Source organism: Budorcas taxicolor, chromosome 8 (genome assembly GCF_023091745.1).
Source record: "Budorcas taxicolor isolate Tak-1 chromosome 8, Takin1.1, whole genome shotgun sequence".
NCBI classification, from domain to species: Eukaryota; Metazoa; Chordata; class Mammalia; order Artiodactyla; family Bovidae; genus Budorcas; species Budorcas taxicolor.
Window position 1 is genome coordinate 12,738,748 of NC_068917.1, and position 23,620 is coordinate 12,762,367.

Sequence of the window (23,620 nt, forward strand, 5' to 3'; positions counted from 1 at the left end):
GCTGTATTCAACAGATCAAGTGCCATGTTTTTGTTCCTCTCCTGATTTGCTGTGGATCATGGAAGAAGTCAGCTCTTTGGGAAGACTGTTTAGAGCTCAGATTGAAGTGTGGCCTCAACATGAATCTTTAGTTTGCACTGTCCTATATGGTAGCCACTAGCCACACCTGACTACTGAGCACGTGAAGTATGGCAGGTGATTCAAGTGTAAAATACACACTGGATTTCAAAGAAAAATAAAGAAAAAGAGAGAAAGAGAGGGAAAAAGGAAAGAAAGAAAAAGGAAGCACAGAAGGGGGGAGAGAGATCTCAGTAACCTTTTAAAGTGCTGATTAAATGTTGAAGTGATAACACAAACATAAATATATTATCAAAATTAACTCTAGCAATTTATTTCTAAAATGTGGCTATTAGACAATTTAAAATTACATACATCATTTGCATTATATTTTTTTCTAAACTGTGCTGTTTTAGAATGTGTAACTAATGACAGCAATAACAAAGTCATTATTTTGAGAGGTTTGCCTGCATATCTAGATATCATTAGAAAAATATCTAAAGATGAAAGTTCCTCTTTACAGAAAAACTGCCAGCTAATAATTAGTGGAGGAGTGCTAGATTACATCATTACCATTTTACACTCCTCCATCAGAATAACTGATTCAGGTGAGCATCATCAATGGATGCTAAGACCACTGGCAAAATGGTTGTTACAGAAAAAGCTATTTATCCAGTGTCAAAATAATGCCCGAGAGATTATTTACAACCTGCAAAAACAGGATCCAGTGGCCACCAATTTTACAAATAATCAAACTTAGCAAATGAGTAGTGGTACAAACTGACTTTTACATGCCTCTTGACATGTGGTAACATGAGATAAAATTACCTACAAAGCATTTGCCCTAATGTTTTATTGTGAAAATTTTCAAACATACAGCAATGATGAAAGAAGTTTAAGTGAATATCTGTACCTATACCCCCTAATGTTTTACTATACCTAGTTTATCACACATTCATTTTATCCTCATGTGCTTCAAAGTTAATTAAGGCCATCAGTAAATGTCCTCCTTAAACACATCTATGAATTACTCTTGCCAAACAAATTTAAGCTGAATCTAACCAAGCTTCCAATCCTAACTTTCAGTTTAGGTGAAATACACAGGCTACAGAAAAACAAGTTAGTTCACACTAAGAGGGAAAAGAAAAGCCCAGAATGTAGGATGCTTTGTAAGACTAAATGGTTTAAAAAATTTATGCCATGAAAGAAAAATTTTAAGTGACTAGATTTAAGAGTCTAAAGAGACAGAACGAATTCCAATTTGTCAGCCTAAATAACATTTAATTTTAAAAAAAGCTAATAAATCAAGGGTATGGGTTAACACATACAAGCTACTATACATAAAATATATAAGCAATAAGGTTTTACTGTACAGCACAGGAACTACAGTCAGTATCTTATAATAACCTGTAATGGAAAATAATCTGAAACATATATATAATTGAATTACTTTGCTATACACTTGAAACTTAACACAATATTGTAAGTCAACTACACGCCAATTAAAAATTAATTTCAAAAAAGCTACAAAAAACATTCAACAACTAAAGAAATGTGAATATGGACTGAATATTAGCTGATATTAAGGAATTATAATTAATTTTCTTAGATGTGATAGTAGGGGCTGTGGTTAAGTATTATTATCCTTTTTTAAGCAGACAAATGCTAAAGACCCTACGGACAGAGGAGCTGGTAGGCTACAGTCCATGGCGTCGCAAAGAGTCGGACACGACTGAGCAACTTCACTTTCACTTTTTCTTTTTTTTCTTTAATGCTAAAGAGAGAGAAAGTGTGTGTGTATATAACCATACATTTTTCTTTTATTTATTTTATAGGTTTAACACAAACACAGCAAATTGTGTACAATCACTGTTCTAAGAGGAGGGTAAACAGGTGTTAAGTGTGCTAGTTTTCAACTTTTTAGTACGTCTGTAACATTTCAGTATAGAAAATGGGGGGCTGGTTAGTTTAAAAAAATTCATTGGGGAGAGTATGCTGTTCTCTTTTGTCTGCCCAAGTCTTTCAAATGAAAAGTGATCTTGGAAAAACAAACTTTACCACAGACACACACACACAAACATGTCTCCATAACACTACTTTCACCTCAGAGCCAATGCTATTATTATTAGCTAAGAGTCTTCAGTACACAATATTTGGATTGATAACTTAGTCTGTAAGCAAAGGCTTTAATGCTACAGTGTTACAGAAGAAGCTCGGTCACAAGGTTAAGCTTGAGACTGGCCTCACTGTGACCAGTCTTTGTGATGTGTAGACTGAAACAGTCTGTCAGAAATGTCAGATTTTACTTTATATACCACCTGTTAAAAGCATCCTGCAACAGGGCTTGCATATCCTGGTAACTTCTGACACAAAGGTTTCTGTGACCTTTTCCCGTAAGATTTCATTCTATTCGAAGCCCCAAAGTCAACAGGGCAGCTCCCTCTAAAGTCCAAAGACACATTCATTATCCACAATTAGAATTAGAAACAGAAAATTATTAGCAGAAACCACTGGATATGGTATACTGTGAACAAAATAAAAATATTAAATTTATATTACTAACTAAAACAAGATTTACAAACACACATAAAACTATGTATGAAATATTATATGTACCTTTAGTTGACGGGGGGAAAAAAACAGACCACTGACAATCATGACCATTCTTTCCAATTACAGTTAGAAATGTCATATAACCTGGAAACAGTGGGGCACCTTGGAGGAAGCAGTGAAGATGACTAGATAATGCTGAACACTAAACTGAAAACTGGTATAATAATCAGGGCTTAGGTCTTACAGTTAAAGAGAGTTCTCTGGCATAAAGGAGCAACAGCAGCGTATGAAACTACCTTTGGGAAGACAATTCAGCACACGGATTCAATAAAATAATTAATTATACCTGTCCTGTTTCAATGGCAATTAAAAAAAGGAAAAGTTTTTTTACCAGGGTTTGTCTTTTCAAGCTGATACCATCGGTAAAATGCTCTTTTCTTCTGTTCACTCAGGTCTGACCCCTGCTGCAATAACCAGTGAGAGATCCGGCTCTGGCTGATACCTGTGGAGAAAGAGAAACAGCTGCTGTGGGTGCTGCAATGACAGGGAAGTTAACGAGGGGTCTGCTGGCCCTAGGTTCCTGGGTACTTTACTCTCCTACTCTACAAGGAAGCTGCAACTTGAGCAAGGCTTTTAATATTGGGCTTCTTAGTAAAAGCTGACTGCAAGGATAGATTCAGAAATGATCTATTAGAGGTAAAAGCATTTTATTTACCAAGAGTTCAAAATGCTTTCTAAATTCATTTCTAAACCAGGTCCCAAATATGAGATAAAGTCAGAAGTTGATTCAATCTGTGCTCCTTCAACCACTGTCACCACCTCCACCCCAATCTTGATTTAGACATTAGAACTTTTACCAGATATTTAGAAGGAAAAAAACCAAGACAACACATCATTGATACTGATAAAAATATTTAGGGGCTGAGAAAGGAGAGGTGATTGAAAATACTCTCCTCAATAAGGTTTCTGGATTATGTTAACTCATTTAGGCTAGCTCGCTTGTTGATTTATTTTCAGGCTTGTTAGTACAGTAACTAACAGCTGGAAGATTTACAGCTATGTACAACAGCACCTCTTAAAAAATCCCAAGAGGTAAAGATGTTCCTTTAACAGACTTATCCAGAACACTGAACAGAATATAAAGCAGTAGTTTTCAGCTATCACTAAAAAGTTCTTGACAGCAATTAATAATAAATGTGAAACACCTCCATGTGAAAGTAAAAAAGCATGTCTAAAACTTACTAGGATGAGAAAAACATGCTCCTTCTGGTCATTATAGCTATTCCAAAAATGAATAATTCAACATACAACTGACAAAAGTGAAGAATAATAGGAAATATCAAACAGTCTTACATGCCCATAAGGCACTTTCCAAAAGACCATTCAGCGACCATAGAGGGTTAACAACAGTAGCTAAACTCTCACAAGGGATTACTTATGGTAACTGGATAGTACTGAATACCACCTGTGAAAACACCTGTTTAAAGTCATACTGCACAATAGGAAGAGTGGTTATCATGAAGTAATCCCACGCCCAACATGAGAAGCAGCAGGAGGTCTAGTGATCACACCGAACTCATTAGAAGGAAGTCCCTAGAGTAGAGTTCTGTACTTGTAAAACTCCACATTAAAAGAAAATTAGAGTAAATGGGGGAGGGGAGTTTTGCTAAGATTGGGCTGAAGCACGGTTCTCTGATTGGAAACACCTTTCATTTTCAAAGGATGAAATTCAGAATTTTCCAAAAACAAAGGGATTATGTTCTCAGATCATTCTCACAGCAGTTTTCCAATGGGTTGAAGATCTATGTCACGCAGGTGCTGGCAGCTATCACTGTATGATTGTTCTACGAGAATGCAAATTATTCAGTATAATTAAATTCGCTGTGTTCACCACTGCTTTCACTGAAAGTCTGGTTTCAGGAATTACACTATTTTTTTTTAAACGTGACTTTTTAACAAGATGAAGAGAACAACCATTTACCACCATGAAATCAAAACTAATTTTCATGTCAACAAAATGAAACTATTTTACATGGATTCTTACACTGGCATCATACTACTCAAAAACAGAGAGAATATGAGGAAAATCTGTTAAGAAAAAATCAAAGAATATACTGGTGCTGGTACCTACAGTAGTACATCTTCCTCAAACAGATCATACACAGAACAAACCACAGCACCGACTAGACATTAGAGCTGTTCAAGCTCTGGCTGTGCTGCAGCAAGGGAACGGGGCAAGAGCCCACAAATGGACACTGAATTACGGTATATTCATATAATGAACGGAGAAGGCAATGACAGACCACTCCAGCACTCTTGCCTAGAAAATCCCATGGATGGAGGAGCCTGGCAGGCTGTAGTCTATGAGGTCGCTAAGAGTCAGACACGACTGAGGGACTTCACTTTCACTTTTCACTTTCATGAACTGAAGAAGGAAATGGCAACCCACTCCAGTGTTCTTGCCTGGAGAATCCCAGGGACGGGGGAGCCTGGTGGGCTGCCGTCTATGGGATCGCACAAAGTCGGACATGACTGAAGCGACTTAGCAGCATATAATAAAATCCTGGGCAGAATTTTAAACTAATGCTCTGTAACAGCCAAAGACAAACAACAGAAAACCAAAACCAGCCAAACAAAAAGCCATCAACTCCAAGCGTTGGCAGGGAATAGCGTATAGGACACGTTCATACAGCTGATGGAAGGGTAACATATCAGGGCCCCTTTGGGAAAGAACTGAGTTTACCTACCAAATCACTAGATTTACTAGATCTACTAAAAAGATCTATTAGATTTACTAAATTTACTAGAATCTACTAAAGCTGAACATATATGATCCAGCAATTCATTCTCACAGAAATGTGTACATACCCAAAAGAATGCGTTCAAAAATACATATAGGAAGGCTTTTTTGAGAATTTTCTATCATAGTCCCCAGTTAAAAAAACCTCAAATACCCAATAACAGGAAAATGCACAAACTGTGGTATCTGTGTGTTCTGCTATACACTGCTATAGCCTGTTACTTGTTGCTGTTGCTTAGTCACTCAGTCGTGTCCGACTCTTTGTGATCCCATGGACTGTAGCCCGCTAGGCTTCTCTGTCCATGGGATTTCCCAGGCAAGAGCACTGGAGTGGCCTACCATTTCCTTCTCCAGAGGATTTTCCTGACCCAGGAACTGAACCCACATCTCCTGCAGTGGCAGGCGGATTCTTTATAGACTACTATACCAAGTAGAAAAAGGGTAAGCTATTGCTGTATGCAATCACATGGAGAAATCTCACAGAAATGTTGGCCAAAAATAGTCAGACATACTCATAAAGAGTCATGCACAATACTGCATGATTCAATTCACGTAAAGTTCAAAAACAGACCCAGTTTATCTGTATGTATGATGATCAGAATAGTGCTTAACTGATTAGGAGGGAGGTTAATGACTGACAGCAGGATGAGAAAGGCCTATGTAGTCACCAGCACTGTTCTTGAACTTAATCTGGATGGTGGTTGCATGTGTGTCTTCACTTTGTAAAAGTCACTAAACAGGGTACTTTTTTCTTTACATTGTATTTCAATAAAAAGTGCTTTTCCCACCCAAAAAACCTTCAAAAATTCTATGTAGTGCTAAAAAAAATGAAGTATGTATCAATACGGAAAGATGTCTATGATATATTGAAAAGTACACAGTTTAATGAATACATGTATTTTTATATAATCTATGTTGTTTTATATAGTAACAAAAGCTCATATATAGGCAAAGATACACTATATGAATATAGAGTGGTGGACTCTCCCTCCATTGTGCGTCTCTATACTGTTTTCTTATTCTGTCTACAAATATTTATTAATTTTATTTTTATCCTTTCCCTTTAAACACAACATACTTTATTGGTTGCTTTATAAACACTATAATTAAGTTAAACAAAACATAAGTGCAAAAAGAAGTTAATTTCACCGTTCCCTGGCCAATTCCACTCTGGGGTAAGCAATGTTAACTATTAATATATGTTGTTTTGCAATTTTCTCTATTTGTAATAATTAATTTAATAAAACAGAGAGAGAAGTTAATAAAGAATAGCCTCCTGTCCAGTCTTTTGTGAGGGGAAGAAATAAACAAGGAACTTCTTGTAAACTTAATCTCAGTTTTTATAAGAAAACAAAGTAATAAATCAGGTAGCTTTTTCCAGAAAAGGCACTATAAAACTAGAGCACCTACAATAATACATTCTACAATGGTATTTCTTAGTTAGCAACTTCTGGGGCTGTTTCATGTCTTTTGAACTTCAACTGAGCCAGTGTCAAAAGGCCCTGCGGCCTCTCTTTACTGGGAGAAAATTCTCCTAATTCCCTTTACTACTGTTTCCACTGCTGAAAACAATGTCATTCTCTGAAAGTTTTACCTCCTCAAAAGCTCTTTTCTACCTTGCACAGGGCAGATGAAAACAGAAATTTACATATAACCTTCATACACTGAGAGACTAAAACTAACCCCTGATTAATTTCTTTCCAATAAGGAAGTGATCACATTGTGTTCAAAGGATGAAAAAGCCTCCCTGCCCATCTCATTCATATTCCTTTCTGAGCTTCAGCTCTATCAGGCTCCTTCCAGTTCCTCAAATACCATGCTCCCTTCCACTAGAGGGCTCTCCACCACAACCCATTCTTGTCCAAGTCCCCAGTACCACACATTTCAATGTTTCTTCTTTCTCCAACATCCTGTGGCATGTGACACTCACATCATCTTCTTGCTTGGCATGCTGGATACAAACCCCAATGCAACTTTTTAGCCAACTTCAGGATTGCCATGTTATCTCCTTTCATGTTAGTGCCCCAAGATTCCATGTTTAAGCATCTTCTCTCACTTTACACTCTCTCTTCCTTTGGTCATCTCAACTACCAAAAATCATGGTTTAAAGTATTTAAATACCAGTGACTTCTAGCTGCTGCTGCTGCTAAGTCACTTCAGTCGTCACTGGAGCACCAGACTATTCCTTTTAAACCATCTGTAAGATAGCATCATGAGAATTTCCCACAGGCCTTCAACACAGTAAACTTGATTCATTAGCCTCCTCCTTTAAATCTGCTCTTCTTCCTGTGTCCTCCATCTCAATTTTATTTTCCATTCCACTCATTCTCCAAACTCTCACATGCTTACTAAATCCAACCCTTTCTCTTCCAAAAACTCTGTTTTTCCAGTCCTCATTCCTGCAGTTTGGAATCTCAGCCTCCTTTGCCTAGATAATGGAAATATCTTTGATGAAAAGAACAATTCATCTAAGATCCATAAAATGAAAAACCTTCAGGATCAGATCCTTTTTAATTAGAAAAAGTAGAATGTGCTTCATGCAATTTTCTACTTGAGAGCTATAGTCATTTCTGCAATTCACCTTCCACACTGTGAGAAAGATGTCTCAAAATTTTTAAGTTAGAACACATGCATCCATTCCCCATAAAAATAAGTCACAAAGAGAAAAAAAGTCCTTCCTCTATCTTTAACCCTGCTCTCATTCCTTAAAGGTATCCTTGTTTATTTGGTTTGAATCTTTTCAATCTCTTTCCTTCGCATTTAATACACAAACATGTACATATGTGGGCTCCCCTGGTGGTTCAGACAGGAAAGAATCTGCCTGTAATACAGGAGTCACGGTTTGATCCCTAGATTGGGAAGATCCTCTGGAGAAGGGAATGGCGACCCACTCCAGTATTCTTGCCTAGAGAATCCCAAGGACAGAGAAGCCTGGCGGGCAGTCCATGGGTTGTAAAGAATCATACATGACTGAGTGACTATCACTTTTACATATATGCATCTAGGTTTATTTTTTCTTAAACACACATTTGGAGTTATTCCATACGTAGTAAGTAACAATGTTTCTCACATCTTAGAATTTTCTCATGTAGCACACTATGAATCTTCATCATTGTAAGCTACATGATATTTTACAGCAGAAATACACCATAATCCACTTAAACACTGACCTATTATCAGACATTTCAACTGTTGCTAACATTTTATGATTATAAATGATGCAATGAACACTCTATGCCTGTCTTTGTGTATGTAAATAAATATTTTAGGGCCAATTTACAGGAATGGAATTTGATTTGTAGCATATGAGTGGCATTTAACTTTGTGGTAGATACTACCAAATTGTCCCCTGAAGACTGTACCCAATTTTATATTTTAACCAACATGGATGAACATTTTCCCCTACATCATCACCATTACTAAATATTATAAAATTTATTTTTTAAGTCTTATTTGTAAATATTAACACATGCTCATTATAAAAAGAATTCTAAGCGATTCAGAGGAGAATAAGAAACTTAGGAGGATAGCTAATAAAAGAAATTTAGCCAGATTTTTACCACTTAGAAATAACTACACTCATTACAAAATCACTCCAAGCATATGTGGACACCAAATAGGCAGAAATAATTACTAAAATGAGATACTACTATATTCTGAATTTAAAAATGTTAAAAACATCAAATTAGTTTAACAGAAGAAAAAAAATTTAAATACACTAGAGAGAAGTGTTAGTTGCTCAGTCATGTCTGACTCTTTGCAATTCCATGGACTGTAGTTCACCAGGCTCCTCTGTCCATGGGAATTCTCCAGGCAAGAATACTGGAGTGGGTTGCCATTTCCTTCTTCAGGGGAACTTCCTGACCCAGGGATCAAACTTAGGTCTCCTGCATTACAGGCAGATTCTTTACTGTCTGAGCCGTGAGGGAACCCTGAGAGAAAGATCTGCTCAAATTTAGCAAATGCTTCTCTGAGGGAAATGGGGTTCCTAAGAGTGCAATAAAACAAACAAACCAAAAAGGATCATATAAAAACATCAGGAGGCTGGAAGCACTGTTTTCTAACTCGTGGGCAATATCTAATGGCTCCGGGCTAAAAAAACTAAGGAAATTAGCTGATTGTGATAGCCAGGCTCCAAGATGACTCCTAATGATTCTCTCAGCATTCCTACCTTTATGTAATCCCCTCCAACACTGCTTCAGGGTTGGTGTGTGCAACTAACAGAATATGGTGACTTATAAGGCTAAGTCATGAAAAGTTACTGTTTTGCTCTCTCTTAATAGTCGGTTCTGAGAAAATCTAGCTGCCATGCTTTCAGCCCTACAAAGAAATCCATGTGGCCAAGAACTGAAGTGTTTCACTAACAGCTATGCAAGTGAGCCCTCTTAGTAGTTAGTCATTCCCCTAGCATTAGCTAAGCTACTGATTACTTTAGCCTCCTGAGACACCTTGAACCAGAATGACCTAAGCTGCTTCTGGCATCTTGATCTATAAAGCCTGAGAGAGAGAATAAAAATGTAGGTTCTTTCAAGTTGCTACAGTCAATGTAATCTTTTCAGTGGCAACAGATAACTAATATACATACATTATAACATACTTTCCTTATTTCCCTCTCCAGACTGTATATCCATCTCCTATATAAACTGCCATAGCAGTTTACTCACAGTTGTATATTTAAATGAAATCAGGGTTTATCACACAGTTTCCCACCATTTCCGTTCCTAAGCTCTGTATTTTTGCTTTTGTTGTTCAGTTGCTAAGTCACGTCTGATTCTTTGTGACTCCATGGACTATAGCACCCCAGGCTTCCTTGTCCTCCACTATCTCCCATAATTTGCTCAAACTCATGTCCACTGAGTCAGTGATGTTATTCAATCATCTCATTCTCTGTTGTCCCCTTTTTAACTGAGGCATATTTTACATGCAGTGAAGAGTTCAATGAGTTCTGACATATGTATACACACAAGTGACCATCACTCAAATCAAGGTATAGATTATTTTCATGCTGTCTAAAAGACTTCCCTTGTCCTCTTTCCAGTTAATGCTTAAATTTTATATTTTAAACTTTTGGTAAGATTTCTTCACCAGTTTTAACCAGTATAGGTTTACTGCATCCCCAGTTCTTGTATGCTTGTATGTTTGCCTTTTATGTTTATACTTTAAGGAAAACACTACAAGGGAATTTTAGGGGAGAGTGTTACACTTTCCTTTAAAATGTTAAATGGCTGTAATGTCAGAGGGTAGCAGAGTAAGGCCTTCTGAATAGTCAGTCCCCCCAAAATGCAATGAGAGAAAAGCTGCTCTACCATAACAGTACTGGCTGAAGTTGTCAAAATCAACTTTTTCAGAAATCTGGAAATTAACCAAAGGTGTACAAGTATTCAAAAGTAAAGCTAAATTTTAGTAAGGTTAGCTATACGAGATTTTAATTTGACCTACACTCATTCCCATCATACCAGCATTGCATTCACAGTGAATAGCAAGAGTGCTCTACTAGCCACTGGAGAGGGAAAAACATGTTTGGAGTTCCCCAAAACATCATTCGAAGAGAACTGTCATTATTTCCTCTGTTTGGCAACTTCCGGGAAACTCCCATTTGCAAAGCTTATTCTCATTTGAACTTACCCAGACCTCACTCAGTGTGAATAGCCTTTTCCCTGGGAGGGGAGAAGGGAGGGAAGTGGTTTGCAGAAAACAATCAGTGGTAATCATTTAACATTGCAGGTGCCTGAAGTGATGATGCTAACAGTTGGGGCAGACAAAGAACTGAACAAAATATTTAAAAAGCTGAGAAATTCTTAAGATGTCTATGAGGGCCTTTGGAAAAACTCTGACATATTTCTAGGAATCTACAAGGCAAGGTACATGTACAGGGCTGTACACATGTCTAGGTCTATGTGCATGACCAGCGCAATTATGCATCACAGGAAAGAACTATGAAGCTCTTACCTCTGGCTGACTTTGAGACATCGTACGAACAGAAAGTGAAGGGTAAGGTAGAATTATAAACTGTCTGCCTGAGCATTAAAGGAATGTTTCAATATATATAGAGTCCCTCAGCAAAGCTGGGAAATTTATCGCTTGTAAGCATTTAAAGAAATCTCTATCCAATAATTAGCTGATTGCTAAGCTAACAAGGAAGAGACTTCAGAAACCACATACCACAAAGATAAAGAATACTGAATTTACAGGATTAGATCAGGAAAGTCCCTAAACAAAGAGCAACCAAAACAAACAGCAATTATAAATCAAGGGGTAGGGAGGAATCTGATTTCAAGAATTTCCACATTAAACTGCCAGTTTGAAAACAAAAAAAAAAGCTTATGAATCATGCAAGGAAATACATAGTAAACGAAGCAGTCACTAAGAAATGCCTTTGAAGAAACCCAGATGTTAGACTTACCAGACAAAGATTTCAATCAGGTAATTTTAAAAACTAAAGAAAAACTGCAGAACTAAACAAAAGTATGAGAAAAATGCATCATTGAACAGAATATCAATAAAGAGGCAGGGATTACAAGAAAGAATCAAAGAAATTCTGGAGTTGAAAAGTACAATAAATAAACTGAAAAAATTACTAAAGAAACAACATCAAATGTTAAGTGGCAAAAGAAATATTCAATAAATATGAAGATAGGTTGATTGAGATGATCTTTTATAAGAAAGAGAAATAAAAAGTAATGAGGAAAATAGAGTATCAAAACCCTGGGGGACACCACCATGTACACCAACATATACATAACAGGATTCCCAGGATGAAGAGAGAGAAAAGTTAAAGCAAAAAAAGAAATAAAGAATATTTGAAATGGTCATAAAATTAAAAAACTTAATGAAAAACTACCTAGACATTCAAGAAGCTCAACAATCTGCAAGTAGGTAGCATTTCAGGGGGGCTTCAAACAGCTCTGGACTTTTATGCTTAGTGCAGAAAGAACTGAGCAAGAGGGAAAGTGATAAACAGTGACGTTGGAGTAGGATGTTTGTGAGGCTTACAATCAGGTGGGTGAGAGGGTGCTGCACTCTGGGAACTTAGTGGGCTACAGTTTGGTAATCAGAGGAAAAGTGGGGAGGGGGAAAAGAGGACTTTCTTCCTCATTCTTAAGCAGATGTCATGCTTACATCATCAACCCCTTCTCCAGACTGGGGAGGGGTGTTTTTTTCTCCCTACACGGTCAAGCCAGGACTGTCATGGCACTGCAGAACAATTATTTCAGGTGTCAGTACAATGAAAGCCTTTCATTCTGAAAGGCCACCTTTTCATCAGTTATTGTTTTCATGTGTGCAGAGAGCATGTCCTAGGGATCATTAACTTACCGAGCTCACTGGCCAGGATGTGGGTACCACACCACCATTGTGTTACTGTTTAGGCACACGTCTCACGCTTCTGTTGCGTGGTTTTATTGCTCAGCAAGCCTGTCTGGTTTTGAGGTTAAGCAAACCTGCTTTCTTGAGTGATCGTTAACTTACTGGGGTCTCCTATATTTCCTCCTATTTACAACCCCCTAGGATTAACTATTTAATCACCTACTTTGATCCTCTGCTCCACCTCTATCAGAGCCAATCTAGGTACATCATAAATTGCTGAAAACCAGTCAAAGAAAATTTGAAAGCAGCAAGAAAGAAGGGACTTATTATGTACAAGGAATGCTCAGTAAGTTACTCACTGCAGATAGTAACTATACTTATTGTAATAACTAATTTGGAATCCATATAAATGCTGATCTATTATGCTGCAAACCAGAAATTAATATATTGGGCTTTCCAGGTGGCACCAATGGTAAAGAACCCGCCTGCCAATGCAGGAGACACAGAGATGTGGGTTTGATCCCTGGGTAGAGAGGATCCCTTGGAGTAGGAAACAGCAACCCACTCCAATATTCTTGTCTGGAAAATTCCATGGTCAGAGAAACCTGGCCATGGGGTCATAAGAAGGACATAATTAAAAACACATGCAAGAGAGGTAGAGATGTTAACTATATTTCAAAAAATAAAAAAATAAAAAGATCAATGGCTGATTTCTCGTCAGAAACCATGAAGAATGATATATTCAAAATGCTGAAGAAAAAAAAAAAAGACCAATTACTAAGTACTCTATATCAAGCAAAACTATCCTTCCAAGCAAAGGAAACATTAAGACACTGACTGCCCAATGAACAAAACCAGAGAGAATCCTGTATGGCCAGAAGACCCGTCATAAAAGAAATACCAAAGAGTGTTCTTTGAATAGAAACAAAAGGACACTCAACAGTAATTCAAATACAGTATTGCATAGGAACTTGGGATATAAGGTTCATGAATCACGGTAAACTGGACGTGGTCAAGCAGGAGATGGCAAGAGCAAACATCAACGTCTGAGGAATCACGGAATTCAAATGCACATGAACCAATAAAGAGTGCCAGCAAAAGTGACTACAGCAGGTAAATATAAAAGACAGTATAAATGTATTTTTTTCTCTATAATTTATTTTTTCCCAATTTGAATTAAAAGAAAACTGGATAATGCAATAACTATAAATCTAAGTTGATGGGCACAAAATGTATAAGCATATAAACTAAATGGCAAAACTGGCACAAAGCTGAGGGGAGGATAGGGAATGAAGCTCTAAAGGAGTAAAGTTTTCATATATTATTGAAATTAAGTTGCTATTAATCTGAACTAGATTAAGTATTTATAGTCTCAGAATTGGCTTAGAAGTTCAAGCCTCATTCAAGTTTTTAAAATCACTAAGATAATAAGCTTTATAGACTTTCAGCAGTAATACTAGATGCCAGAAAATATGGAAGAGATATATTTTTGATTCCAAGATACAAACAGATCAAAAGTCAAAGAATGCAAAGAGATGCACCACATAAAAAGTAACCAAATAAAAACTGGAGTAGCTATGCTAATGTTACACAAAACAGATTTAAAGACACTATTTGTAACAAGAGATAAAATAAGAATACTTTATAACATGAGGAAGACATAATGAAAAAATATAAAATGTGTGAGGCAAAAACTGACAGAACTGAAGGGAGAAATAGACAATTCAACAATAACTGGAAACTTCAACATGCAATTTTCAATAACAGAACAACTATACAGAAGATCGGAAAGAAATAGAACGCCTGAATAACAATATAAACCTTTTAGACCTAACACACATCTATAGAACATTTCACCCAATAACAGCAGAATACACATTCTTCTCCAGAACAGAACATTTCTGGACACAGACAAGTGTCAGCAATTTTTAAATTGAACAAACTATGTTCTCCAAACACAATAGAATGAATTTAGAAATCAGTAATAGAAATAAATTGGGGAAATTCATAAATATGTGCAAATTAAACAACACAATCCTAACCAATGAGTCAAAGAATAAGAAATCACAAGAGAATTAAAAATACTTTGAGATGCTTAAACACACATACACATCATACCAAAATGTATGAGATGAAGACAAGGAAGTGCTTAGAGAGAAATTTACTGCTATAAATGCCTGTATTAAATATGGAAAACAGATCTGAATAATCTAAGCTTTTATCTTAAAAAAAAATTAGAAAAAAGAAAAGGAAACTAAATCCAAGACAAGCAGAAGGAAGAAAATAATGCAGAGGTGAAACAAATGAAACAGAAAATAGAAACAGGTAGTAGAGAAGATAAATGTAATAAAAAACTGGTTCTTTCAAAAGGTCAACAATATTGAGAAACTTTTAGGTAGATTTACAAAGCAAAATGATAAAAGACTCAAATGATTAAAATCAGCACTGAAAGGCCATTATTATTGACATTATAGAAATAAAAAGAACAATAAAGGAATTCTGAGGACAACTGTACGCCAACAAATTATATACCTAGATAAAATAGATAAATTGCTACAACTTGATTCACGAAACAGAAAATCTGAATAAGATGTATAGCAAGTAAACAAATCAATAGCCAAAAATCTTCCCACAAAGGATTAGCAAATGGTTTCAAGTGTAAATTCTACCAAGTGTTTGAAAAATAATTCACACACAAACTAGCACCAGCCCATTACAAAATTTCAAAAAACAGAAAAGGAGGAAACACTGCCCACCTCATTCCATGAGGTCAATATTACCCAGATACCAAAACCAAATGAAGACTACAAATAAATGTCCCTAATGAATATGGATATACAAATCCTCAACAGAAGACCAGTAAGCTGAATCCAACAACATATAAAAAGGATTATATACCATGACCAAGTATGATTTACCTCAGGAAAGCAAGTTCATTCAACATATGAAAATCAATCAATGCAGTATAACATATTAACAAATGATAAAACATATGAAATTATTTTAATAGACACAAAAAAAGCATTTTTAAAGATCCAACATCATTTCATGATACAGAACACTCAATAAGCTATGTTTAGGAGTAAACTTCTTACCTTAATAGAGTACATCCATGAAACACCCACAGCTGATATCATACTTAGTGGCTAAAGACAGAGAGTTTCACCACTAAGATCAGGAATAACATGAGGATGTTCACCCTTAAAACTTCTATTCAGCATAACAGAGGAGGTGCTAGCCAGGGCAATAAGGCAAGATAAAGAAATTAAAGGCATCCAGACGGAAAAGGGAAAAGTAAAGCTACCTCTGTTTGTAGATGACATGATCTTGTGAAACTCTGAAGAAATACACATGAGTACATGCAAACAAACACGATCAGAACTGAAGAACATATATACCAAGGCTGCAGGATATAAGATCAACATACAAAAATTAAATGCTATTTCTAGCCACTGCTGCTGCTGCTAAGCTGCTTCAGTCACGTCGGACTCTGTGTGACCCCATAGACGGCAGCCCACCAGGCTCCCCCATCCCTGGGATTCTCCAGGAAAGAGAACTGGAGTGGGATGCACTGCCTTCTCTGTTTCTAGCCACTAGCAATGAACAATTCAAAAATGAAATTCAGAAAGCAATTCCACTAACAATAGCCTCACAAACAATAAAATATTTAGGAAGAAATCTTAACAAAAGTAAGGCAAGACTTGTAAAATGAAAATTACAAAATATTGTTGAAAGAAATTGAAAAATACCTAAATAGAGGAACATCTCATTTTCATAGCTTGGAAGACTAAATACTGTTAAAATGACAATACTTTCTAAATTGATTTACAGCTTCAGTCTAACTTCTACTAAAACTCCAGCTGGCTTTTCTAAAGAAATTCTAAAATTCCTATGGAAATGTAAGAGACCCAAAATAGCCAAAGTAATCTTTAAAAAGAAGAACAAAGTTGAAGAACTCACACTTCCCAATTTCAAACATACTGTCAAACTATAGTAATCAAGTCTGTGTGGTACTGGCATTTCCTGCATTGTGGGCAGATTCTTTACCACTGAGTCACCACGGAAGCCCGGCATTAGGAGAGACATATAGGTCAACAGAATGGAACTGAAAGTCAGGTAACAAACCCAGACATTTATCATCAATTGATTTTTGATGAGGGTAACAAGAAAATTGAATGGGAAAAGACCAGTCTTTTCAACAAACTGTGCTGAACTAGATGTCTACGTACAAAAAAATATTCTGCTGGACTCCTATTTCACATCGTGAATGAAAACTAACTTAAAATGGATCAAACCTAAATATAAGAGCTAAAATTATAAAACTCTTAGAAGAAAACAGACATAAATCTATGTGACTCTGAATTAGGGAATGGTTTCTTAGCTATGACAAAACAACAAAAGCAACAACAACAAAAAACTGGACTTCATCAAAATTAAAGTCTTATGTACTTCAAAAGTCACTAACAAGAATGTAAAAATATTTGCAAACCCTCTATAGCACAAAGGACTTCTATCTAGAATACATAAAGAACTCTTAGAATTCAATATGGAAAAGATAAAACTCAAAACACAGGCAAAGGATTTGACTAGATACTTCTCAAAGAATATGTATAAATGGCCAAAAGGCACATGAAAGAAATGATCAACATCAGTAACTGCTAAGAAAATGCAAATCAAGACTACCAGATACCGCTTCATAACCACCAAAATGGCTATAATTAGAAAGACAAGGGTCATAAAGACGTAAAACAGCTGGATGGCTCATACATTTGTGGTGGGTCTGTAAAATGGAAAAGTTTGGCAGCTTTCCAAAACATCAAACATAGAATTACCATATGACCCACAATTCCATTCTGTGTTATATTCTAACTGCCCACACAAAAACTAGTACATAAATGTTCATGGCAGCATTATGCACAATAGCCAAAAAGTGGAAATAATCCAACTGTTCCACAACTGATGAATAAATAAAAGGTGGTAAATCCATATAAAGGAAAATCATTCAGCTCTTAAGAGCAATGAAGTGCTGATACATACTACAACATGGATCAACCTTGAAAACAGTGAAGGCAGGCACAAAGGCTTATATAATGTACAAGTCTATTTCATGAAATACCCAGAATTCTATCTATAGGTAAATCTATAGAAACAGAAAACTTCTGTTGCCTCAGCCCTCTAGAACTGTTACCTTTAAACAAAGATCAGGGATCAACCATTCATAACTAAAATACTTTCAGCGCAACTTGTTACCTTACCCAGGATGGAAGAGGCATGTGTCAATGCCTAACATTTTCCTTAGATTTAGAATTCTTATTTTATTTCATCTGTGTTTTAAGGTTCTTAACCACTTTAGTGAAGACAGAGTTTTTTTTTAATTTTTTTGTTAATTTTTATTGTTTATGTTGGGTTAGTTCAGTTCAGTAGCTCAGTCGAGTCCGACTCTTTGCGACCCCATGAATCACAGCACGCCAGACCCCCGTCAGTCACCAACTTCTGGAGTTCACTCAGACTCATGTCCATCGAGTCAGTGATGCCATCCAGCCATCTCATCCTCGGTCATCCCCTTCTCCTCCTGCCCCCAATCCCTCCCAGCATGAGTCTTTTCCAATGAGTCAACTCTTTGCATGAGGTGGTCAAAGTACTGGAGTTTCAGCTTTAGCATCATTCCTTCGTAACAAATCCTAGGGCTGATCTCCTCAAGAAGGCTCGATGGCATCACCAACTCAATCAAACTCTGGGAGTTGGTGATGGACAGGGGGGCCTGGCATGCTGTGGTTCATGGGGTCGCAAACAGTTGGACACAACTGAGCAACTGAATTGAACTGAATTGATGCTTGGTTATGATGAGACAGAAATGGAAAAAAAATTCTATTATTTTTAACTAGCAGTAGCTCTCAATTTTTAAAAATCTGGTGATCTAATGGGAAAAAAAGCAAGCCTGTTAACTTGTAGCTGACTGTTCCTATTTTCCAAAAGGCTGCAAATCTTTTAGTTATGTTTGTTGGCCATTTATACTTCATCTTCTATAAATTATGTACTGATAGCTTTGCAAATTTTTCTATTTGGTTGTTTTCATAATAACTTCTAATTACTCTTTTGACATTTATAGATACCGATTCTTTGCTCTTCCTATTTCAAATTATCGTTCAGTATAAATTCTGTTGTCTTTTATTGGATATATGCTTAAAGTTTTTACACAGTTAAATTTATTGAAATTTATCTTTGGGGATTTATGTGTTATTTCCTATTACAAAATAATAAAAATATTCAAAACAGTAATGTAAGGCTTTTAATCCAGCTTGAATACACATATATGAAAGTGTTAAGTTACTCAGTTGTGTCCAAGTGTGACCATCATGGACTAGCCTGCCAGGATCCTTTGTTCATGGAATTCTTCAAGCAAGAATACTGGAGTGGGTTGCCAGTCCCTTTCCATATATATGTATTCACACAGAGATATATAGATATATAGATATCTTTATTCCATATGAAAACTGATGTCTGTTTCTGGTGAGATGTTAAGACCTATTTTTACTTTCTCATTTTCAAATGGACAACTGATGGGAAAACATCATTTCCTTACAGATTTAAAATAATTCCTTTACTTAAGCTGAATTTCCTAAGAGATCCAAGGATCTATTGTTGAAATCTGTTTTGTACAAACAATATATTTATCAACCTGCCAATACGATCTTACATAATCACTCTTAAACATACAGTATATTTTAATATGTGGCAGGACAAATTTGTTCAAACTCTTTTCTCTGTACTTTTTAAAGAATTTCTTGATTATTCTTATGAATTTTTTCCTACAGATGAACTTTAGAATTGGGTAAAAAAAAAATCCTGTTGTGGTTCTGATTGATATCAAAAAGCACACAGAGTAAACTGTTGATACTTGAGCTGAATCTGGCCAGAACATGTTGCTGCTGAGCCTATGACATGGTTGTGTTTTAAAACTGGTGCCTAAAAATAAAATTAGTCACCTCCTTCCCACACCTTAAAATCCATTCCTTCCTCGTTCCACTTAACACATATTAAGCTGCATTATACTTTTAAGGACAAACAGTGCTCCATAACATTAACACACAATAATTTATCGAGCTAGTCCCCTACTAATGGGCACTTCGGTTATTAATGGCCTTTTGCTATCATACTGTATGCTGCAATAAATATTCCTACACATTCATTATTTTAGACATAAGCAAATATTTCTATAGGATAAAATCCTAAGAGATAAATTATATGATCAAAGGGGATGTACATATACATTTTAAAAAAATAGAAATGTTATACATACAAAAGACTAAGTGCATTTAAAAGTAATATATTATCATGAAGTTGAACTGTTGTCTAAATATTTAGCTAAACAAAATTTATTTAATTATTAAACAAGTATTTAATGTCTCTGTGTGAGATTAAGGCAAAAAAATGGTTTAAGACAGTTACTGAATTGATAAATTTTAATAGTTGGTTGAAAATTAGTCTTCAGAGGCTGGAATGCATTTTTTAAAAATAGTGATAATTAAAAAGGGATAATGTAGGCATTTATCAAAAAACTGCATAGTACAACCTTAAATATATACAGTTTTTGTCAAAAAAAATTTTTTTAAAGATGACGACATTGCTATAAAACATGGGCAACAGATTTAAACAGGCAATTCACCAAAAGGACATGTAAATGGCTAATAAACATGAAGTGATGTTTAACCTGCACAGTAATCAGGGAAATACATTTAAAACTGCAATGATGAAAATTTCTGAGTAGATCTTAAAAAGTCTTCATCACAAGAAAAACAATTTTTGTAACTAGGTACAGTGATAGAGTTATATGTGTTATGGTGATCATTTTGTATGTATACGAAATTCAAATCATTATGTAGTACACGTGAAATTTATGTTATATGTCAATTATACCTTAATAAAAAATTAAAAATAGGGCTTCCTTGGTGGTCCAGTGGTTAAGAATCCACCTTGCAGTGCAGGGGACATGGGTGTGATCCCTGATCTAGAAGATCACACATACCCCTGAGCAGCTGAGCCCATGAGCTGCAACTGCTGAGTCCACTTGCTTCAACTACTGAAGCCTGCATGTCGCAAGCCCACGCACCACAACTAGAGAGCAGCTCCCACTCGCTTCAGCTAGAGAGAGCCCACGTGCAGCAACAAACAGCCCGTGTGCCACAATGAAGACCCAGCACAGTCAAAAATAAATCAAATAAATGTATACATAAAATAAAATACAACTGCAATGACATACCATTTCACTTCTATCCAGTTGGAAAAACATGAAAAAGTCTATCAATATATCAATTATTGACAAAGATGAAGAGCAATGTTTAGTATGCAGATGCTTACAACTGGTTTGGAGAATGATCCAAGCTGGATGTTCATCAATGTTATACTACATTTCATCAAATCTACAACAGCACTGACTGTAAGATGCGTTATTGTTTTACATACAAAAAAAAAAAAACCTGTTGGGGAAAAGCAAAGCAAAACAAAACTGTGATAATACCCTTTATGTACTTGACATGGGATGCTTCCAAGTTAGAAAAGCTTGGTGCAGAATAGTGTATATAGCATACCACATATCTGGCAAAAAAAAAAAAAAAAAAAAAAAAAAGGAGAAAAGGACTGTAGATATACTTGTTTGCATATGCATAAAATATCCCTGCACAAAGTGTAACATTAGTCTATTTTAGGAAGGGAACTATGACTGATAGACACAGGAGAGGTTAAGTATTGTACATACCCTCTGAAGTTTGACCACATGAACATGTATTTCTAATACAGAATGTCAATATATGTTTTTATTTTTAATTTTAGTTTTATTACTAGCTTTTTATTTTGGTAATAATACATAGAAAATATTTAAATCCCACGTTAGGAAACTAATTCTGTTCAGAAAATAGTTTAGATGGTTTTTATTTTTCTCCTTTCCTAACATTTTATAGTAGCTTAATTGAGATATAATTCACATACCATACAATTCACCCATTGAAAGTGTATAATTCAATAGTTTTTAGCATTCTCAGAGAGTTTTGCAAGCGTTACCACAATTGATCTCCCTTTCTTTGGAATAATACAATGAGAATACCAGTCAGAATGCCGGTAAGGTCAGCACACAGAGAGATTATGGGGCAGAGAGAAGGAAGATCTTGTAACAAAAGGAGCTGGAGTCTGTCCTCATCATGCCCTAATTCTGCACAGGATATTAGAGGAAATTATATAAATCAGATTGTTAAGGCAATTTTTTGCATGTCAAACTGTGGAAGGCTAGTTATGGTAAAGAAAGTTCCCTATGGTATTGTCAAGATGAAATTGAGACAATATAATTTTTTAAGATAGAAAAGCAAGGATTATTTTAATAACCTTTTCCAAAACTGCGGTATTCTCTGATACAAAACTGAAATTTGACAAGTGGATCCATTCTTAAAGGTCAGCTGCAATGCTGAATGTGAAATCAACTACTAAACTTTTTCATTAATATAAACTTCGTTACATTAAAATCCACTTTTCTTGAAATTTTTTCTATTGTGTTAGTTTTAGGTGCACAACATAATGATTAATAAGTTCATTTATTATGAAATGATTACCACAGTAAGTTTGGTTAAAATCATCACCATTCATAACAAACTTTGTGTGTACATATGGTGAGAACTTTTAAGATCTATTCTCTTGACATCTTTCAAATATACTATATGCTATACATTGTCTCACCAGGACTTATTTTTCTTTATTCATTTATACACTGTTTACACTTCAGTTGCTTCCATGTCTTGGGCTACTGTAAACATGCTGCAATGAACATGAGGGCACTACATATTTTTTAAAGTTTATATTACGTTGGTCCAAGGCTGGAAACATTTTGGTTAACATATTTAGTGTCAGGGAGCTTAGATTCAGAAGTCAGTCTGAAGAGAGATGAAGGGGAAATGATTGCTGGCTGAACATTAAGCAGTATAATGGTTAATAATCATAAAAATAAAGAATTTCTATGGCATTTACTGTGTGCTAGAAACTTTATATAAAGTAGCTCATTTAATCTACTGAAGAACACCCTATGAAAGAAAGTGTTAGTCACTCAGTCGTGTCCAACTCTGTGGCACCACAGACTGTAGACTGCCCGACTTCTCTCTCCATGGAATTCTCCAGGCAAGAACACTGGAGTGGGTAGCCATTCCCTTCTCCAGGGGATCTTCCTGACCCAGGGATCAAACCGTGGACTCCTGTCTTGCAGGCAGATTCTTTACCGTCTGAGCCACCAGGAAAATCCCAAAAACACCCTTAGGTAGGTATTATTATTATTTGCATTTTCCAACAGGAGTAATGGAGGTTTATGACATTCAGGAACTTGCCCAAAGTTATATAACTAGTAAGTGACAGAAATAATATTTAAAATCCTCAAAACCACTAGAACATTGGCTTGGCAGCAAGACAAACAGTAATTAGCTGTGTGACTATGGGCAAATGGTTCAAACTCCTTTAGACTCAGCTTTCTCGTCTGTAACTGAAGAAGTTAACACCTGCCTCTCAAATATATAAAACAGTTAGCACAGCATCTAGCACTTGGCAAGTGTTAAAATAAATTATAGCTAAAAAAAGGAAAACAAAACAAAAAAAAACAACTCTCTAAAAAGAGAGGCATAGCTCACAAGGTGCACAGTAGTAAAAAGCAGACCATGGTCACCTACAACTCAGAGGACTATATGCTGTCGTGATAGATCTCAACACAATGATAAAGCAGAACTAAATACTGAAAATCGTACAGAAAACAATGGTTTAAGAGAGAGAGTTCTTACTGAATATTTTTATGTGTGATAATTATTTTAAGGGCACACAAACATTTCAAAGTCACTCTTTATATTTTAGAAAAATCAAGACAAATTGGTAATGAATGCC

At 35.8% G+C, this 23,620-nt stretch overlaps 1 protein-coding gene across 6 annotated transcripts in view; it reads right to left on the bottom strand.

The window, feature by feature from the left end:
- HMBOX1 (homeobox containing 1) overlaps positions 1-23,620 on the bottom strand; it is a 192,257-nt gene that overhangs the window by 60,441 nt on the left and 108,196 nt on the right. For all 6 annotated transcript variants that reach the window (XM_052644756.1, XM_052644754.1, XM_052644755.1 and 3 more), the window contains exon 5: positions 3,002-3,112. In XM_052644756.1, coding sequence (XP_052500716.1) covers positions 3,002-3,112 — 111 coding nt within the window. The remainder of the gene's footprint in view (positions 1-3,001; positions 3,113-23,620) is intronic.